General features: G+C 40.1%; 1 protein-coding gene across 6 annotated transcripts in view; it reads right to left on the reverse strand.

The window, feature by feature from the left end:
* SLC44A3 (solute carrier family 44 member 3) overlaps positions 1-21,750 on the reverse strand; it is an 86,464-nt gene that overhangs the window by 28,468 nt on the left and 36,246 nt on the right. For all 6 annotated transcript variants that reach the window (XR_006273671.1, XM_043490533.1, XM_043490532.1 and 3 more), the window contains 2 exons: positions 11,884-12,040; positions 8,498-8,581 (listed from right to left, as the gene is read on the reverse strand). Coding sequence is in view for 5 of the 6 variants with exons in the window: in XM_043490533.1 (XP_043346468.1) it covers positions 8,498-8,581; positions 11,884-12,040 (241 nt within the window). In the remaining variant the exon portion in view is untranslated. The remainder of the gene's footprint in view (positions 1-8,497; positions 8,582-11,883; positions 12,041-21,750) is intronic.

Below are 21,750 nucleotides of genomic sequence, written 5' to 3' on the forward strand. Positions count from 1 at the left end.
AAGCTTTCGTGAGCTACAACTCACTTCATCGGATGCACTTCATCGGATGAAGTGAGCTGTAGCTCACGAAAGCTTATGCTCAAATAAATTCGTTAGTCTCTAAGGTGCCACCAGTACAACTTTTCTAGTCAGGTACAAACATCTGGGTACAATGAGTGAGCTGCATCTTTACAAAACCAGTTTTGGCTCAATCCCCTGAAGAGTGGAAGAACGAAGGAAGGAAGGAGCAGTGGAAAGTTACCTAAAAGGTAGAACAAAGGAAGTCAGCAGAGTTTAAAAAGCAAGCCACACAGGAATATGAGAGCCAGACAGGAGGAAGAAACAAGGGGGAGGAGAGAGCAAGGTCACCCACCATGTAACAGCCTCATGGGACAAAGTGCCCTGACCACTTTCCTGAGCCCAGATGGCCCCACGGCTTCTGAAAACCCATAGAACTCCGACCTCAGCTCAAAAGAATGCCCTGGAGTGATGAGGAAACTGAGACAGGGATATAAATTTAGTATTTATTATTTTATATGAGCTACACTCTAGTGTTTTACATGATCAAGTATAAATGAGAATAAATGGGTTAGACGTGCAGACTCTGTGTGCATGTTAACTGCTTCACAACCGCTGCATGCAACTTAGAGAGTTAAATTATAAACCAGAAACTTAACCCCTCTGGGGTGGAGTTCTTGAATAGGGTGTGTTTAACAACAAGGTAGCTTGAGGGGTCACCACTGCACGCAGAGGGATTAGGCAGCTGGACAGCAAGTTCCAGATCACAAGGAGGTGCCAGATGGAAGGCCTGAGCCCTGAAAATGTGCCTAGGGAGAAATGGAGAAATGGCTGGACTCCATTCATATTCCAGGGGCTTAAAACACACAGGAATCTAGAGCGAAAGAGACTTGGATTTCCCTCAAAACAGTATTAGTGAGTGGCTGAAAAGGGGAACTTGCTAGGATCTGCAACAATCACCAGCAACCAACACAGACAGACAGACAATAGCTAAATCAGTGTCCCCAAACTGTGCAGTCACAATAGTTACACCCCAGAAGAGCTTTCTTCCTTTTTGGACATTCACATTTACATTATGCTCAACCTAACACCTATTTGGAAAGAGCCATCCAAATCCTAAATCACAAGGAGCATTTCCAACATGTTACGAAATCTTAAACATTCCATTGTTTTCTAGTTATTGGGAGTATTCACCAACTCATTTTCTTTCAGATATATTTGCTGAGTAAGAGAAGGTAAATCAAAATCAATTTAGAACTTGCTTTCATTTGGAAACAGGCAATATAAATATGTTTTTCAATAGATTTTAAACTTTTCCCTTAGTCACTAGCTTCTGTTTAATATACCAATGATTTTGCATTAGTGCAGTCCTTCCCAAAGCTACAGGCAAGCAGTTATGACATCAGAGTTGCACCATAAATCAAAGGGCCTGGGATGCAGTAGATAAGACACAACCTCATTCCTTCACTAAAAAGAGTTAATTTACCACCACCACCTTTGTGAAGAACACAGCCCTCTTTGCTTTGAAGCCTGGGAACCAGACATATTTCTCAGTATCAGGCAGATAAAAAAGGAATGTGAATGTTTACATATTTTCTAATACCACACTATGCAAGCAAACTATTTAGAAAAAACATCCTTCTATACTTCACAACACAGAATGTCAAGGGTCTTGGAAAAACTGACCTGCTAGCTTCAAGAGAAAAGGACTGTGGCAGAGATCCAGGCTGTAAATTCCCTGTTTGTTGAGAATAATTGCTACTTTGTGTAACAGCTGAATTCAGTCCTCCATTGAAGGACTGGCTATAACAAAATGAGCTCAGTGAAAAAGAATTGCCATAGCAACAGAGTCATCTTAAAGAAGAAGCCAAAACCAAGCTGCTCAGATATTCCATTTCAGCTTCTTCTGCCCAGCCTAGCCTGATTTTCTTCTTCCTGCAATAGAGCCTCAGACTCAAGAGGCTGGCCTGAAATGTGGTGAATCTGAGTTTGAATCCTGCGTGCCATAGAGACATGCTCAGAGAACGAAAGCTGGATAAATAAGACTATAATGTCACTCTGGCTAGCGTACAGAGCAGTATCAGAGCAGACTGTGGAGGAAGCCATGTCATGCCACCTTTGAATAGAGGGAGGAAACAGAACACAGGGCCTTTGAGAACCGCAACAGGGAGGAAATGCAGGACTCCTTTGGAGCCTTGGAAAATGCCATCTCTTGAAGTCTCAGGAAATTAAAAAGGGCTACTTATCCAAAGGGCTGCATTAGAACACCACCAGGCTACCAATATTGTGACCCTCCAACAACTTTCCTGATGTGTCCCACACAGACTCATAGGCCCACCTTTCTCAACTCCTTGATCTTCAACCCTTTCCACCCTTGAATCCTTGCTCTGCTCAAGGGACTACTCATGCCCCTCCACTGTCTTCTTGTTCTTTCCCATGCATGTATCTAGTCCCTCCCTGGCTATCAAAGACAGAGCAGTACTGATAGCACATTCTCTGTCTCAGCCCCATCCCTCTCCTTCAGCAACTCACTACTGCATCTGGATTTCCTCTCAACCATGGGACCTAACCATAAGGATCCTGCCTCTATCGACCCCGTAGCCATAATATATTTCTATATTAATTACTAACAATGTTCTCTGTAGTTAATGCTACATGGATTTTCATTTGAATGTTCTCAAATAAACCTGCGCTGAGCCCCAGCATAGCTCAGGAGCTACCCTTCTGAAAAGCACCGTTTCTGAACTCCTTGGCACCTGCTTCCTTGTTTTAAAAAGGAAGTTCAATTTGGCAGACACTAATGGCCATTCACAGATCACAGTCAGGTCTATGAACTACACTTGCTACTAACTGAGAGCTTATTATGGGGTCAAAAGTTCAGTTCAACCTGCATCAATGGAAACATAGGCCAGTACAGTATAATTGTTCTCTGTTCTCCACATGGTAAACTATTCAATAGAATATATAAAACTGAAGGCGTTTTTATTTCCTGTTGAGGCATTTATGAAGGCCCTTAGGGAAAGCAAACAAGCTTTTCTTTTTTTTTTAAATGATTTAACTGAAACTATTCATTCTTTTACTTGACTGTTTTTTGTGAAGCCTGAAAACTCTAGCCTACCATATAGTAGCAAATCTGCCAGTGACATAAATACAGTATTTTTGGGAGGATGGGGATGCGAAGAGGTATTTGATGAGGTAAGACAGTAAGAATGTTTGGCAGTATGAAGAAGAAAGTGTATTTACATTAGCGTTTCTGGATTTTGTCTGCATCCACATCACTTTTGCACAAGGTATTTTAATCCCATGACCACAAAGCTCTTGCCAGACTGCCACCCAAAGGTTTAAATTACAGAAGAAAGCCCACCAGTAGACATGAACATGACTGTTAACCAGGGTTACTATTACTTTTATATTTATACACTAAGGCAGTTAAAATAATTTCATAATTTTGCTGAATTTCAGTGCCAAGAAATGGTGAGCCATAACACTGGCTATTATCACTAATGGCCACCACAAGGTTCTATATGACATTGTAACCTCAAAATCATGGTGCTGATCAGAATAAAGAAACCACACGCTTCTCAGCAATTCCTTCAGAAATCTGTGTGCTGCACTTTGGAATGAGTGCTTGCCAGTTGGCTGCAGATCAACCCAAACCGGACACAGAGAAGCAAAATTATACTTCTGGTGATGTACTGTAAAATAAATTTACTGAAACAAGACTAAGGAAGGAGAGATGTCTTTGAAATACCCAAAGTTAAGGCACTGCCACAACTATTTAAGAGAGGAGACATAAATTGTGACTACCAAACCCAAAAAGAGGGGGGGATTATTTTTATGGAAGAGAAATTCCAATCCACCAGATTTTACTTGACATGATTTGGATAGGTTTCTCTGGGCCTTACTGAAACCATGAATGCAAGATGATGAAAAAAATCTATGATAATTCTAACAAATGTTGGCAAACAGAAGGATAATGATTTTGTATTCATAATGCACCTTTCATCCAGATAGATCCCAGAGAGTTTTTACTAATGTATTATACACATGCAAATCAGAAATACAGCAGCTCAGGGGTGAACAGTTTAACATAGTAACGTTACGCCACAGGACAGAACCCAATTGCAAGTACAGAGGGAATTTAAGCAGGCAGAATGTAATTACCCAAATTGTAGTCCAAACAAGACATTGGGTTAATACTCCTGCTCATGCAGAAAACGTCATTGGATGTTTAATGATTATAAGCAGCCACTCCAACAGAACTCCATAGCATGCACATACTGTAACTATTAGTGACTAAAAAGTAAACCAGGTAATGGCAGGATGCCTTTCAGAGTATGTCTACAATGCAATTAAAAACCCACTGCTGGCCCACGGGGCTGTTTAACTGCAGTGAAGATGTTCAGGCTCAAGCTGCAGCCTGAGCTCTGGGATCCTCCCACTTCGCAGTATTAGAGCCTGGGCTCCAACCCGAGCCTGAACATCAACATTGCAATTAAACAGCCCTTAGGTTGAGCCCCGCAAATCTGCATCAGCTAGTACAGGCCACTAGGTTTTTTATGGGTTTCAGAGTAGCAGCCGTGTTAGTCTGTATTCGCAAAAAGAAAAGGAGTACTTGTGGCACCTTAGAGACTAACAAATTTATTAGAGCATAAGCTCTAAAAATAGGTTTTTTATTGCAGTGTAGATATTCCCTTGGGTATCTCTTGAGCAACGTCCTTAGAGATCTGAATGAGACTCAGAGGAGTGCTTTGGGATTATGATTCACTTCAAGGAGGCTGTGTTTGAACTGAGCTGGGGGGGGGGGAGAAGAACATAGACATTACTATATAGCAGCTGTTTTCTAGCCTAGGACCTGATGCTTTGAGTTAGTGAACTAAAGGCAGAAGAGTGGAGATACTGCAGTGCAGATAATCCTGAAAAATCCACAGACATGGGACATTTATTCAGTGAACAGGCCCTAATCTACGGAGGTCTAAGGAGAAGGTAATCACAAGGAGGTTCTTATTGCCTGAGCCATTTTTTAAATCTGTGGATGAGTGAAAAGGCAGTTATAATCTCTTTCCATTATTTAGAGATATAGCATCCTGTTCATGTTTTGGTATATTTAATATTAATGTCATGTTGTTCGGCACATCCAAGCTACTGTTTCTATTCCACATGCAGGTTTTTACATATCGCATGTGAACAAATATATCTTTTGGACTGTACCATATAGATAAAAGGAAAGAAAAGCAGAATAAGAAGCCTAAATGGATCCACACTTGAACAACATTATGTTGTAACAGATGCTTCAGCGGGGGATCACCAAATCCACACAGCATTGGACAGTTAAAACAACATAGTAAAATACTCCATTGTTGGCAATGGGCTAATTCTCCACCTGTAGGAGATGCACATGACAATCAGGGCCCAAGTTTAAAATCTCATCTGAAAGATGGCATATCCAACTGCACAGTGCTCTCTGACAACATAATGTGCCACTGGGTTGATACTATCTCACAGGTAAGAGTGCTATCATCTGAATTACCAACATTACTTCCTGGGGAACTTCTTATTCCTCTGCAAGTTTCCCATTCAAGTACTGACCCATTCAACCCTGCTTAGCTTGCGAGATCAGAATTTGTGTCATTCAAATTATTTAATTCCTCCCTAGAGACAGGAAGGAGAAGAAAATATCAGTGTTGGAATGATGGGGAGAGATTTGTAATCATTTTTTAAAAATGTGATTTCTTCCCACCTATCAGAGTTCTTAAAGGATTTCTTTTTAGAATTCCCAAGTAACGATACATTTGGTAAGGGAATATTATCACTGATGAACAAGATTGGGACAAAGGACAAAAACAGAATGGAAAATGTCAGTACACACAGTAACTCTAGGATCAACTTCAATGACAACTGTTCTACATTTGAGTAACTAAAACTCCTCTAAAAAAAAAATCTGAAAAGTACTAAAAGCTTTAAAAATATCAAATATACAGACAGACCAAATTTTTAAAAATGAGTGGCTAAAGTTAGGTTCACACCTAAATCCAAATTAAGGAACTAGATAGGTGGCACTCAGCAACTTCCACTGATTTCAATGAAAGTAGCTGAATGTTCAGCACTCTTGAAAATCAAGCCACTTATTTAGGTGCCTAAAATCGGGCTTGTATTTTTGAAAATCTTGGTCACAATTTTGTGAACTTGAAGCCTGGTTCATATTTAGTTACCTAATCACCACCCCCTCCCCAAAACCTGCATTCACCTTATTTTGTGGGAGGAGCGGGAGAAGGATTAGACAAATTGCTTATTCTGCATAATACACTAACCTGTGCTCACTCTTACTTTTTCATACAGCTATAACTTCTATAGGTTACCTTACAAAAGGTTTGTGGTTATCTTCTTTTCTAACCTTTTCCCATGTGCTTTGTTGCTCTGGTTTTCAAAGCTGGAGCCATGGTCATCTTTGCCAAAAACATACCCAAACAAACAATTTAACAACAGGCACAGTAATATGATCTTGAATTAAAAAAAAAACAAAACAAAAAACAAAACAAAAAAAACCCTTCAGTTTTTAATTTTTTTAAAATTCTATTTTTCACTACAATGGCCAAGGAAAATAACAGGAAATCTTTTAACAAAGTAAGAACCGAAGCACAAGCCTTTGACCCAAGCAAACAGCATTACAATAATTAGGTATTCTTGTAACAAACACATAAATAACATACAACAGCAGCTGGAGAAAACAAATGCTTTTATATTGGCTATCATCTTTAAAGGGCAGGAAGCCAAGGTGAAGGGTGACAATAACATGCTTGGAGTCTAAACTAACTACAAGGCTCTTAAAGTCAGTGACCATGAGATCTAACCCAGAATGTAAGCCAAGAAAGTTCATCCCACAGAATTAATGATTTTGTTGAACAAGAATTTAGGGTGGTCTGGACTAAGACATACCCTATTTCTTCCAAGCCATTCATCATTCATTTTAATTTAGGCAGCCACTTTAAAACAGCAAAGTGCAGTTCTAGCAGAATAGGATTTAAGAGTTATCAAAGCTCAACTTGTACTGCCCAATGGCAACTTCAGAACTGTAGCTTTAGAGAGAACTGGAGTGAAACTAGAAGATGTGGAAGAAAGAACCAGGAAGAAAAGAGTAGAAGTCAAGTATTTTAAAACTGGCAGTATGTAGAAGATCAATAATTTCCAATAAAAACACTTTGGAAAATAACAGTTAAAAAAGTTGTCTTTCTAAGAAAGGGAATACTGTATTTTGTGGATGCCCCATTTTGGTTTATCTTCCAGATATTATAATACTGAAAATCAGAAAAGACCAGTGAGAGAGTTTTTTCTTTTAGTGGAAGCTCCCAGGGTGGACAGTTATTTATCCATCTAGACTGCATCAAACTCTCCAGGGCAGGCACCATGTATTTTGCTATGTTTGTATAGTGCCTAGCACAATTAGTTCCCTAAACTGAATGCTTAAGGCCTCTAGGTACTGTTGTTTATCCTACAAACACAATAATAAATAATAAGCCACACAGTGTCCATGAGCCAACAGGAAGCTGGACATCAATTAGGCTTCTTGCATCCTCTAGATCCCCTATTTGGGCCCCCTGCATCTCAATAGCCTGTCACCTGACTCTCAGAATTCTCTGGTTTTCTAACCCTTGAAGAAGGGGAAGGCCCACTGTAGCTTTTCTAATAAGATCTTTCTAAACTGGGGTTCTCAAACTTGGGGGCGGTACCCCCCAGGGGGTGGCAAGGTTATTACATGGGGGGTCACGAGCTATCAGCCTCCACCCCAAACCCCATTTTGCATCCAACATTTATAATGGTGTTAAATATATAAAAAAAGTGTTTTTTATTTATAAGGGGGGGATTGCACTCAGAGACTTGCTATGTGAAAAGGGTCACCAGTACAAAAGTTTGAGAACCACTGTTCTAAATTATCAGATCTGCTACACCATCCGTTACACTCAGCTACCTGTAGCTGATTGTAATCTCCCTGTTGCTTTGCCACAAGCACCTCTGGATATCCTAGTGAAACAAACAACCCACAAAAGCCCTCAAATCTAGTTGGAGAAATGTTGCCAACACCAATCTTCAGTTTGTCTACACAACTTTGTTTTTAAAAACTCAAGTTAATTGATTGCCAGTTGACTGGGATTAAATGTTTGTGATGCATCCAGACTCACATGGACAAATGTGTTAGCTAACTCAAGTTAATCAGCAATCAATTAATTTGAACTAAAACAGTCTGATCACTCATCTGGCACATCTACATTAATCTTCCTGATTTTACACACCAAGATTGTGCCTGTGTATGACAGGATTCTCCCATACTGTAGACAATAGTCTATAACATTTAAATATAGCTAGACACAATGTGGACAAAGACTCAGTTTGAAATGAACTCTAGAACACAGAGTACAATTCGTTTATATACAGGCTTCACTATATTGAATCTAACTTTACTTGTTGATTACTTTAGATATGCACTTGATATAATGTATTGTACCTGATTAAAGTATCTTAGGCACCTTTCTAGACACCAAAAGCAGCAGAAACAGCATTTGAACATGCATCTTGCACATGCACTCTCCTGCAAGGAAATGAAGTAACTAGTTAGTGCAGACAGATTTTATATAAAACTGACATTTTACACTAACTTGCGTAACAGGACACTGCAGTTCTTCTCACAAAGCAGTCATGTAAACAGCAGAGATTTCCTTCCTGCTTATGGGAATTGTTTTTATTTCAGATCCTACAGTACTAATGATTGATGAGCTGAACATTTTTTTCCTTTGGATGGAAGATTCTATTCTGGAAGGAAAATAACTGCCGTAAGCAGCTTTGGTTTGCTAACAGCTGCATGTAGCACAAAGCATGCAGGCAAATCAGTACTGTCAGTGTACTGATCAATGACCAACAGAGAGTCTATTTACAAATTTATTTTTTTTAAACTACATATAGGGTATTTATATTCTTTGTAATTTATACAAATGTTAATTTTATTTTTGGGCCATTTTTCAAGTTTTTGAAATAACTGGAACCCTGTCTGACAGAAATAAAAAGAATAGAGAGATTTACACAAATGTGTGCATGGACACAGGAAATGTCTACACAGCAGCTGGGAGCATGGATAGACAGACATGCTAGCTCTGCTTAAGTTAGTGTGCTAAAAATAGCAGCATGGGCATGGCAGCTGCTCAGGCTACCTGCAAAAGTACAAACCTGCCTAAACCCCTGGATATGTACTCACATGGCGAGCCACCCGAAGCCACCACAACCACAATGCTATTTTTAGTACGCTATCTCAAGTGGAGCTAGCGCACGTCTTGTCTATCTGTGCTGGAAAGCACACTCCCGGCTGTTGCTATGTTGACATACCCACGGAGTACTTTAATTTTATTAGGAAAAATGAAAACGGCAGGCTTAAATTCTCAAGGAGATCACTCATTTCAGGAAACAGTTTGAATTCTTACAAAGATTTTGATGAATATTAGCTTTATATTAAACAAAACAAAACATGGAAAACATCTAACATTACCTCAAAAACCAAAGTTGTTAATCCTACAGAGTATTTTAAAATATAATTATGAAATCCTACATCTTGAGGGCCACTGTGGCATGGCCATTTTCCCCAGATGGTATTTAAAGGCAAATTCCATTTGGTAATATTTGATCAAAAGTCTTTATCTTCTGTCTTCAGGGCTCAGAAAGGTTTGGTTTTGTTATTTTAAAAGTAAAGTTCTTAGAATGGCTGTGTGACATCTTCAGATGATATGCATAGCTGTGGAGTTGTATGGAAACAGTGAAGGTGAGAATTTTTTAATCTGGAGTTTAATATCCTTGCAAATTTTCCAGCATTCAATATTTTTTTAAATGACACCAAAGAATAATACCCTGAGCCCAGCTGAATGGAAATACTTTGCGATATCTCGCTGGAGAGCTGCGTTTATTAAAAAAGCAGCATGCTAATTTCCTCACAATGGACAATATTCATCCCCTTCCACATTAAAACCCAGAGGAGGAGACTCTGCAGGCTGCAATTCCTCCTGGTAATTCTGTCAGGAGGAAGGGTGGGGGGGCTGCCTGGTGGAAAAGGCCCAGATGTCCTTCTACAAACCCACAAAACTCCAGGGACACCTGTGCAGATGCTCTGGCCTTTAACAGTACCCTCCCCTCTCCCAGACAGCATGACTGCAATGGAGCCAAGGATCCCCTTTCTCCAGAGGGAACAGGGACATCTGTGGAAAAGGTAATACAGTCTGGGTAAGTCCTGTGAGACCACAGGAGGGATGATTTGCATCCCATCCAGTCTGCCCACTCCCCAACCACTGCCACCTTGTGGGCCCCTGTAATTTGTGGAGGGGAGTCTGCAGGGTCCAGGAATATGGTTGATTGTACTCTGGTGTGCCAGAACAGAGTGTATCACTGGGTGGGGGAATCTCCTCCATGGATTTGGAGGAACAGTCAGGAGCTGTTTAGGAGCTGCACTGCCTAACTTCAGAGGAAGTCCTGTCAAGTCCTCCTCAGCTGGAAGGCTGGATGCTGGGCAGCAGGGTCATGGAAGGTAGAAAAGATGATGACGACGACATATAGGATATACCTAGGATACAAATAAAGCCTCTTTGCTAGACAATATTGGCTCATTCAAAATTTATCAAGAATTTCCAGCAACTAGCATATCTGCTTCAGATGTACAACAAAAGCAGCAGACCATAAAGTTTCTGGGTAGTTTAATCTTGTGATTTATCTGTAATCTCTCATTTGTTCTTATGCATTATTTGTGACTTTTACACAGACTCCAGTGAATGGTCTTCTATGCTTGTGGTTTTATGAATGCCTTCACACTTGGAAAATAAAACATATATTCTTCCTAGTAACAAAACCCTTCTTATCCATCATATCGATTGGCAAAAGGCAAGCCTCAAGGTGTTTAACTGAACCAAACATCCAAGGTTTAAAGGGCAAAATTTTCCATAAATGGGTGCCTAACGTTTAAGTTTAAGCACTTAAAAAGAGTAACTTGATTTTCAGAGGTGCTGAGCACCACAGCTCCTATTGACTTCAAAGAATGTTCTGAGTGCTCAGCACATCTGAACATCAAGTCCCTCTTATTTAGGCACTTATAGGGTGCCTGCAAGTGGATTCCTGCACTCATATGGAACCCCAGTGATGTCAGTGGAACACCACACAGACCCACTACTGCTCCTAATTTATTACAAACTGCTGATTTAGATATAGAGCAGGACATCTCATGAGAACCAGCTCCTCCCATGAGATTTCCAGAAATAACCACCATTTGCATTCCTGTGTTACTATGGTACTTCTGTTTCCAGCAGAACCCTGGACATGCAGAGGTGCATGAAAATTAAAAAGACAAACAACAAAAACACTTAACCACACTTCTTTATGCTTTAAAAGATATGCTGAAATTCTGACAAGAATGTGGGTTAGTTCTTATTTTACCTATTCTTTTTATATACTCTTGAGCATCCCATCACAAGGCAGGTGAAATCACCTAGAAAAGAGAGCTTTCATGCTGAAAATAAGCTATTCTTGGTAAGTTGGATTGTTTAAAAAATGATTATGATGTGAGAGTTTTAAAAAAATCCTTCTGCCATCTCTAAATTGTTCCTTACTCCTCATACAAGATTTTACATTAAAAAAGTAAAAATAAATCACCTTTGATTTTCTTATTTAAAGTTAAAAAAATATCTGATCTGAGGCAGAAAGGAGTAGATACAGACAAGGAACTATTTCATGAAGAAATCAAAATAAAACACACTACAGATCACATTTCTATTTCTTACACAGAGGTTAGTTCTTCAGTACATTTCTTTCCTGAACTTCATTCCTTAACCACTGTACTATTGTGTTACACAAGTATGTACCCACCTTTTCTTTTAGAGCATCATAAAGGTACAAAAGAATAATTCTTGGAATTCTCACTATTGTGATTAAAAATGACCCTTTTACAACTGTTCCTTGATGATAGCAAAAAAGAACTGATACAGAAGACAGGATCAGGTGTCGTGGTGAGCTACTCTTATTTCTAGGGGGGAAAAACAAACAGCATTTTAAAATGTTATAGAAAGAGAAAATACAGTAAATTCTACTGCTGTTTAAACAATTAATATATTTTATTGTTTCACTTTCTTGTAATACAAGTATTACTGGGAGGGCATATCTAGTGGAATCCCATGGAGGTCACTCCTGAGTCTGGTGCGATTGAATATTTTCATTAAATGACTTGGATAATGGAGTAGAGGGTATGCTTATAAAGTCTGCAGATGATGCCAAGGTGGATGGGATTGAAAGCCTGTTGGAGGACAGGATCAGAAATCAAACACAACCTTGGCAAATTGGAGAATTGCTCTGAAATCAACAAGGTGAAATTCAATAAAAATAAGTGGAAAGTACTACCCCTTAGGAAGGAAAAATCAAATGCACAAATACAAAACGGGAAATAACTGGCTACATTGTAGTAGTGCTGAAAAGTTATCATGGGAGTTATCACGGATCACCAATTGAATGCGAGTCAACAATGTGATGCCGAGAAAGCTAATATTCTGGGGTGTATTAACGGGAGTGTCATATGTAAGTCATGTGAGATAATTGTCTTGCTCGCCTCAGCAATGGTGAGGCCTCAGCTGGAGAACTGTTTTCAATTCTTAGTGCCACGCTTCAGGAACGATGTGGACAAATTCGAGAGAGTCCAGAGGAGAGTAAGAAAAATTACAAAAGGTTTAGAAAATGTGACCTATGAGGAAATGTTAAAAATCTGGGCATGTTCAATCTTGAGAAAAGAGGACCGAATCTTCAAATATGTTAAGGACTGTTATAAAGAGGATGGGGATCAATTGTTCTCAATGTCCACTGAAAGTAATACAAGAAGTAATGGGCTTAATTTGCATCAAGGGAGATATAGGTTAGATATTAGGGGAAAAAATTTAATTATAAGGGTAGTCAAGATCTGGAATAGGCTTCCAAAGGAGGTTCTGGAATCCCCATCAATGTAAGTTTTTAAGAACAGGTTGGACAAACACCTGTCAGGGATGGTCTAGGTTACTTGGTCCTGACTCAGCGTAGGGGACTGGACTTGATGACCTCTTGATGTCCAGTCCAGCCTTATACATCTATGATTCTATGATCAATCTTGTATCTCTTTTAAGGCCTGATCCAACTCCAGACTTTTATTGACTTCAGCTGGGAGTTGGATCAAGCCCTAAGTCCAGATGATGGAAAACAAGTTTAAATCTTTTACTGGATTAATTAAGTACATAGGCAATGACTATTTTTGTGCGCTCAGTAACAGACATCACAACAAGAAAACTGGCCTGGGGGAAAAAGGGGGGAGAGGAAATATTCCAAGTAAACATAAACAGTGTATGAGAATTATACTTCCTTTGAATGCCTGTATCCTGCTTCTGTCGTCATCTTTCTAGCCCCACTGCACTCCTTATTTGATGATGTTACAATAGGAGATGAGCCTGCAGGACTGGGTCCACTTGCTCTGAGACAGTGGTCAAACTAAAAATCAACAAATAGTCTGCCAAGATCTTACATGCAAAGCTAAGATTTACTCTCTCATGTCAACTGTAATGATTGGGCCAAATTTTGCTTTCTATTTTGCTGATTTAACTCCAGAGGAATTATATTGCATTCAACAGGTTTATTTCAGATTTACAATGGAGTACATGTGAGCAGAATTTGATCTAATGTGTTTAAAATATTATCTGGCCTACTCGTAACTGAAAATACGCAAGTCTACTGCATTTTAGCTGTGATGTTTTGAAGTAATAACATAAATGTTCTAAAATCTAAATATACACATGAAAATTAACTTCATGTTTTATCTTATAAGCGATGTCAGAATCCCATATGCAAGGGGTTTTTTTGTTTGCATTTTAAAAGTCACTTTAATATGAATCAGACACAAGAAATGGCATGACACAGCTCTCAAGAATTTATACTAATTAAAGCTCCAAAACCAGGAAATGAACTCATAAATAAATAAATAAATAAATAAATAAATAAATAAATAGACAGACTGACTGAAATCAGTCTTCTCAGCACAATAAATCCCTCCAAAAACATTTTGGGGACTTCAAATACACAGACTACTATTCATGGTAGTTATACTAGCATAAAAAGGCAAGGAGATCCTTTTATTAGCAAACCCTAAATAATAGGCTCCATGCTGAAATATTTACTCAAGCGAAAATACACTGAATTAGGAATTAAGAAAGAATTAGACCCTAAATCAGGGATCAGCAACCTTTGGTACATGGCTCGCCAGGGAAAGCCCCTGGTGGGTTGGGCCAGTTTGTTTACCTGCCGCGTCCGCAGGTTCAACTGATCGCAGCTCCCACTGGCCATGGTTTGCCACTCCGGGTCAATGGGGGCTGCAGGAAGCAGCGTGGGCTGAGGGATGTGCTGGCCGCCCTTTCCGTAGCCCCCATTGGCCTGGGACAGCGAATCGCGGCCAGTGGGAGCTGCAGTCAGCCGAACCTGTGGACACTGCAGATAAACAAACCGGCCCGCCCTGCCAGGGGCTTTCCCTGGTGGGCCGCGGGCCAAAAGTTGCGATACCTGCCCTAAATCATAACTAAAATGTTCACCCTTCATAAGGAACTTTTGAAGGATTCATTTATCGCCTTTAAAATGAATATTTACAGAAAAAACTAAGAGCATAAAAAGGGTTTGTGTGTATATGTGTGTGAGAGCAGCTGGGTGGGGTTTGAAAAGGAAGGTCTGCAAACACATTTTTATTAAATCTTCACCACAGCCGGGATTTACACAACTAAGTCAAGATAGGTATCACAGTGCTGCAATAATCCGGAGTACATCACTGCAGTCCTTTCATAGCAGTAACTACTTTGCAGCTATAAAATCATATTTATATATGCCTATGCACCACATTATTTTAAATAGGAAATACCAGCAAAGCAGTTGCTAGTATGCAAAAGTTTTGATCTTAGGGCCAAGGGAGCAGCTTGAGGGATGGTGATATTTTTATGTAGAGCGAGTACTTTGATAGACTTTCTTAAAAACATCATTCTTGGATGTCAGAAATACATATGCATTGATAAACTAACAATTTCACCCCTGTACTACTGCTCTTTTCTGTTCATGATAGCTTACAGTCAGACCTGGGAAAATTAAAGATTAAAGAACAGCAAGGTAAAATATTAACCAAGTTTAGAAAATATAGGAAGGGCAAAGTTTACAACTCTGTTAATAATTCATTTGCTGCTGAAGAGATAAGTATAATTTTCCTTCTCTACTTTAACAGTATTGATTAAGAAGTTTGGTTTGCATAAACCTCTACAAAATTTGGAGGCTGCTGCAAACCTCCTTGGTCTACCTGAGAATTGTCATGTTCTAATGAGATTTCCAGGCATGTTGGAAATTGATTTTCCTTCTAATCATGGATCAAAGCAGGAAGTACCAACTGTAAGAAAATGACCAAATTAAGAGAAAACAACCCACTAGTGGTATTTGTGTCTCAAAATTTAGTTTGCCTTGAATCAGTTATTTTATCTTTATGGATTCACACATCCATAGTTCCAGATCCTGCAATGAGCTCTGTGCAGGTGGCCTTGTACTCACATGGAGCGCACTGAAGTCAGTAGAACTCCAAATGGACATGCGTCTGCCTGTACAGAACTCACTGTGGGACTGAGGCCTTAGTTTGAATTTTCCTTTGATATTTTGTTTCATTGATGCGTTTCTTGATTTATACAGAACAATATTGCACCAAATCCCTGTGAAGTTGTATTTAATACCACATCGGATAGCTGTACTTGTGCATTTTATTTCTAATTTTGTCAACTCCCGTTATTTTATTGTGAATCTTTTGAGATTTGGTATTTTTCTTAAAACACAGCTTCTGGAGTCAAATGATTGTAGGATAGTTGTAGCTTTCATTTTAAAAAAATTCTCTCTTTTGGTTGTGGAACAAAGCTTGAAAATGGCTCAGAAACAAAAGGAAAATAAGAACCCAAAATGTTTGTTTTTTAAACAAAAAAACCTCATGATTTTTAAGCCAATCATGACTTTTTTGAGCCTGACTCATGATTTTTGAAAGTTCACAGTTGCAAAACACCTCTATGTTGCGTTCAGCTCACGAAGCATTTTACAGAAGAGAGTTCAAGAGATGGAATGTAAACATAATTTTTAAAAGCTATTAAGAAATTACTAATAATTTAATGAAAAGCATTAATCTCATTTTTTAAAAAAACTAATGCAATAAAATATAGCATGTGTAGTAAGGCAGATCGTATACTCAGATCTGTCTGTCTGAGGACTAACACATATGGTTTCTCCTCAGTGCCGAAAAGTTCCCAGAATACATATTTTTCTTGTTATACATAACACTATACTGAAAAACAAATGTTCAGCTATTAAAAATCTATCAGTATTTACAGAAGTGTTTGCTTACCTGCTCAAATACACTAGTTTGAGTAACTGAACACTGAATTGTTCTTTTACACGTATAAATGCAAGTTTATGACCATGGGAACAAATATGCTCACAGATATTACAGACATGGATTTTCAATAGGCTGTTGAAAGTTTGGTCCTCGTTGATCCCTATATATAACCTCCTTAGTAACTAAGGGCTTGTCTACACAAAGAGTTAGTGTGTGGCTAACCAGGGTCTGAACCTACAGCGCACTAGCTTACTGTGCACTAACTAGCCATGTGACCTTGCTGCCAAGCACTAAAAGTTCTGTAGCGTGAGCCACGGAGCCACTTAGTGCACAGCACGCTAGTGTGCTGCAGATTCACACCCTAGCTCGCCATGCACTAACACTTCATGTACGTGAGCCCCAAGTGCCTGATCCTGAGAGATGCTGAGTACACTCAACTGCTACTGAAGTCAGTGGGAGTTGTGGTGTTCAGCAGCACTTTTTAGGTTATGTCTACACAGCAGCTAGACCACCACCGAAGGCCCATGCCCCAACCAACTCAGGCTTGTCACGGGGTTGGGCTGCAGGGCTGTTTTATTGCTGTGCTTCTGGGCTTGAGCCTGGGCTCTAGGATCTGTGAGGTGGGAAGGTCCTAGAGCCCAGGCGCCAGCCCGAGCCCAGAGTCTATACAGCAATGAAACAGCCCTGCAGCCCAAGTTGGCTGGTTCAACCATGGGTGTCTAGCTGCTGCGTACACATATCCTTAGAATCAGGTCCTAAAGCCCCACTCCTACAAACATTTACACACACTCTTAATTTTAAGCAAACATTACTCCTTGGGGCATTCTGTACCAAAAAAAATAAAAATTCTGTGCATAATCATTTTAAAATTTTGCAAAATTCTGCAAATTTTATTTGTCAAAATAACCCTACATAATCATGCCAGTTCCAGTTTCAATTACTTTGGTAATTTATTTCAAAATACCTGTCAGCAAATATGTCTAACAATACAGACATGCACAAAAATTCTCCCAGGAATAGAGAGTTAAAGAAACCCCTGTTATAATCCAGTTCCTGTTTCTCTTCCCTCTGCCCCCAGAGCCCAGCCGGGAGGCCAGACACCCACAACCCTTCACCCCCAGAGCCCACCTGTGGGGGCCCCTGCCAGCCAATATACCCGAACCCCCTTCTCCCCAGAGCTCAATCTCAGGACCTCCCCAGCCCAGACACCCATCCCCCTCCCGCCCCAGAACCTAGGGATCCAGAGGGAGAAACAGCCTGATGCTTGGTTCCAGGCTTCCACAGAGCTTCCTGCACGCCACCATCTCCTTCCCTCAGGACACGCTGGGAACTGCAGCTGCCAGGAGCCCTCTAGCTCCTTCTCCTTCCTCCCAGCAGTCTCTTCTGTGTGCAAGCTGGACTCTGCCAAGTCCACTGGCCCCTAGTGGTGGTTAGCAGCCCATTTCTGAGGGGGAAAGGAAATTCTGCATGCACGTTAATTTCTGCAAAATTCTGCATTGCGCAGTGGTGTAATACATGTAAGCGTTTGTAGGATCAGAGCCCTGATCCTGCAAACACTTAAGCACGTGAGTAAAATTACTCACGGAAGAACTATGGGACTACTTGCACGAGAACAGCTATTCAACATGCTTGAGTATTTGTAGGAGTTGGGCCTTCAGTAAATAATTTGGGTAACTAGTCAAATCCATAAAACCTTTTTCTTTAAATCAGTGACAGGGACAACATCTGATCACAGTGAGGAGGCAGCAACTATGCACTTAACCTCTCAACACATGATGGAAATAAATCCTTATACAAAACAAACCAAGCTAACAAGATTTCCACAAAGAGCTTTCTCCAAAAAAAGGAGGGAGCTGTCAGGAGAGCACTCTCTTTTTGCAAGTTATAAAGAGTAGCCGTTACATGAACCACTATTTCTTTTACTAAATTAATAAAGCCTCTTAGGAATTTATCTTTTATCTGAATAAAAGAAAGCAAAGTGTAGTTTCAGTATTATTATTTCAGGTCAAACAGATGTCACCTGTAAAGCTAATCCAGCTGAAACAACTCTCTTCCCTCCCCATTTTTAATTCCACTTATGGACAGTGGCTGCGAAGTGCCTAATGGATTGTTGTGTGTTGAGGAAGCAGGTTTCCTCAGGGAAAGGCTGTTCCATTTCCTGTGGCCATTCACTAGCTAGAAGGAAAACCTCTCCATGGGGTATCATAAACAAAGCACTTGTGACAAGCATTTATAAGGCTGCATCACAGAACACATTAAATTGCAGATTCCTGGTGACAAATTCATTGTTGTCAATAAGAACTAAGATAGTTCACTGCCCTCTATGAGGTCAATAATATTGCTAATTCACCTTTCTATCCCCCTTACTTCACTGCTTTGATTTATCTACTTATCTGTACTGACAGATCGAGGGATAGGAAGAGGGATCACCACCATTAAATATATATATAGCATTTCCCTTCCCAGGCACAACTCTCTCAACACAATTGCGATCAGCTGCCAAGCAAATGAAGTACATGTAAGGAGAGAGATTTCAATGCAATTTGGAGCACAGAACTTGTCTACTCCAAGAGCCCAATCCTGGACCTCACAATGGTGGTGGGAAGTAGCTAGAAAGCTAGTAGGTCTGGTCTCTTGAGAATTACCTAATCCTCTGGGGGCAGAGAGCCAGCACAGCAGCTTCAATGCTGCCTTTCCAGCCCTGGTTGTAGGAGGCATGGCCAGGTAGTCCCCATGTCCTGGGGATTCCTAGCTTCCAGAATAGTCCTTAGGGTTGCTGGCAGCCAGTGCAAAATACAAGAGCTCAGAGGCTGCACTATATTTTTCATCAGGGACTGGCTTAACAGCCCTAAGATCAGTAGAACCCTGTGCGGATACAAAATTTGTATCCGTAGCCGATCCACAAAAATGATCCACGGATGCAGATATCTGCAGATATAAAGCAAATATCTGCGGATTTGCTGGGCTCTAAAGATCAGATGTGTGTGTGCAGTATGAGAGAATAGCTTAACGTCACCTTTTCCTCCTCACCCCTGAACTACTCCACATGCACCTTGGAGCATCGTAGTATCTGGGTCAGTGCTTTATGCAGCACTGCGCAAACTGTCCATGCTCAACAAATAATGGCAATTTAATGACTGTGACCTTCAGTATAGGTGTCAACTCAGAGAAAGCACTGGTGCACATACCCCTGTAAAATGTGGAAATATTTCCGCCCCAACCCCCGAGTTCCTGAAGCAATGTGGTTTGGACCAAATCTTTAGTGCCTTACTCAGGCAAACTCCCAATGACTATTGCTACCCAAAATTAATGGAGTAAAAATCTCAGGATTTGGTCCTTTAGTACAGTGGCTCTCATCTTTCCCAGATTACTGTACCCCTATCAGGAGTCTTATTTGTCTTACATACCTCCAAGTTACACCTCACTTAATAAGTACTTGCTTACAAAATCAGACATAATACAAAAGTGTCACAGCACACTATTACTGAAAAATTGCTTACTTTCTCATTTTTACCATATAATTATAAAATAAATCAATTGGAATATAAAAATTCTACTTACATTTAAGTGTATCGAATATAGAGCAGTATAAACAAGTCATTGTCTGCATGAAATGTTAGTGCTGTTATTGAAATCTGAATTTCTCAATCTTAAACAATGAATAGTTATACTAGAGCAGTGGTTCTCAACCAGTGATATGCGTGCCCTAGACGTGCACAGAGGTCTTTCAAGGGGTACATCAACTCATCTAGATATTTGTCTAGTTTTACAACAGGCTACACAAAAAGTACTAGCGAAATCAGTGCAAACTTCTTTTACAGGATTGGATGCCAGCTGTACCCTCAGGAGCAAAGGGCCACTTAACTACATACAGCTCTGTAGGGACACTAGTTACCTGTGTTGATCCTTCAGTCAGAGAAAGGAGATTAAGTATGAAGTGTGAACCGGTGAAATGGTGACAGATTATGTCAACATACTGATCCTCTCCCCAAACCCTTTAAAATGGGCATTTTAGATTCTGTCTGCACTAGGAATACTTTAAAAAAAAATGTCCACTGGCTAACACCAGTTCAGCCTCAACTCTATTGAGAACCCAAGAGTAGATGAGCTTCTGACAGTGTTTTAAATGCTGTGTTGATTAGACTTTCTTTGAGCAGGGACAGAAAACACAGTGCTTAAAATGGTGGAGGCAGCCGGCAATCTGTCTATTCTAGGGCTCTCAACACTGCTAACACCAATGGAGTGGAATCAGAGTTCCAACAGGGGAAAATTTTTGGAAAAAAAAAATCCTGATTGTGGATAAGGTCTAAACTGGCTTTCCTGTGGGAAGAGTAGAGTTCATCAGGAGTTTTCCAAAAGGACACTTTCTATCCAAAAGTGCTGACTTGTCAAAATCAAAATGTTCCAGGGGATTGTTTCGATTTGGATGAAATTTCAGCAGGAAACAGGCTGGTTTCCTGACAGCTTGCCTGTTAGCTCCCTGTCAGCCTAGGAGCCTGGATGCCCTGGGAGCCCCAGCTCCCACACAACGCAGATCCCCAGCTCTGGGGCAGCCTGCCAGGTGGGCTGTTGTGCTTCCCAGGCAAACTGCTACAAACCCGTAGCTCACACGGATACCCATTCCCCAATGGCCATTCAGCTTTTCTGGAGAAAAAAAAAAAATCCATTTTTTGTTGTTGTTGTTCCACTGTGGAATAAGAATTTTTTCGAAGTCTCAGACTTTCACAGAACAGAAAATGTGTTACCGCATTTGCGTGGAATGGCGCACAGGAAACACAGTAATGTGGTTAGAAGATCAAAACATTCCCCTGCAGTGTTGGAAATTGAAACAAAAACAGCATTGATTTACTGCATGAAACCCATCTTGTTTCACTATCCAATATGAAGGAAGCATAAAACGTAAAACAGGATAAATAGTAAAAAGTAAATGAGATTTTTACAATTCCTGTATGTCTAGCTAAGGTGGTGTCTTGGTAACACAAACTAAAACACTTCAAGTAAAAATATTTGAATGGCATGACAAAAGTTTTTCAATTATTTTCTACAGTAAACTGTAGAGGCTTATTCTGCCATACCAGATTAAAGCCTGGTGGGAGGGGTGGAAAGGAGATCAAGTCACACTACTTTAGAATTACTCTGGCGATATGTCAGGTTTCAGAGTAGCAGCCGTATTAGTCTGTATTCGCAAAAAGAAAAGGAGTACTTGTGGCACCTTAGAGACTAACAAATTTATTTGAACATAAGCTTTCCGATGAAGTGAGCTGTAGCTCACGAAAGCTTATGCTCAAATAAATTTGTTAGTCTCTAAGGTGCCACAAGTACTCCTT

The sequence above is a fragment of the Dermochelys coriacea genome, chromosome 8 (genome assembly GCF_009764565.3).
Source record: "Dermochelys coriacea isolate rDerCor1 chromosome 8, rDerCor1.pri.v4, whole genome shotgun sequence".
NCBI lineage: Eukaryota > Metazoa > Chordata > Testudines > Dermochelyidae > Dermochelys > Dermochelys coriacea.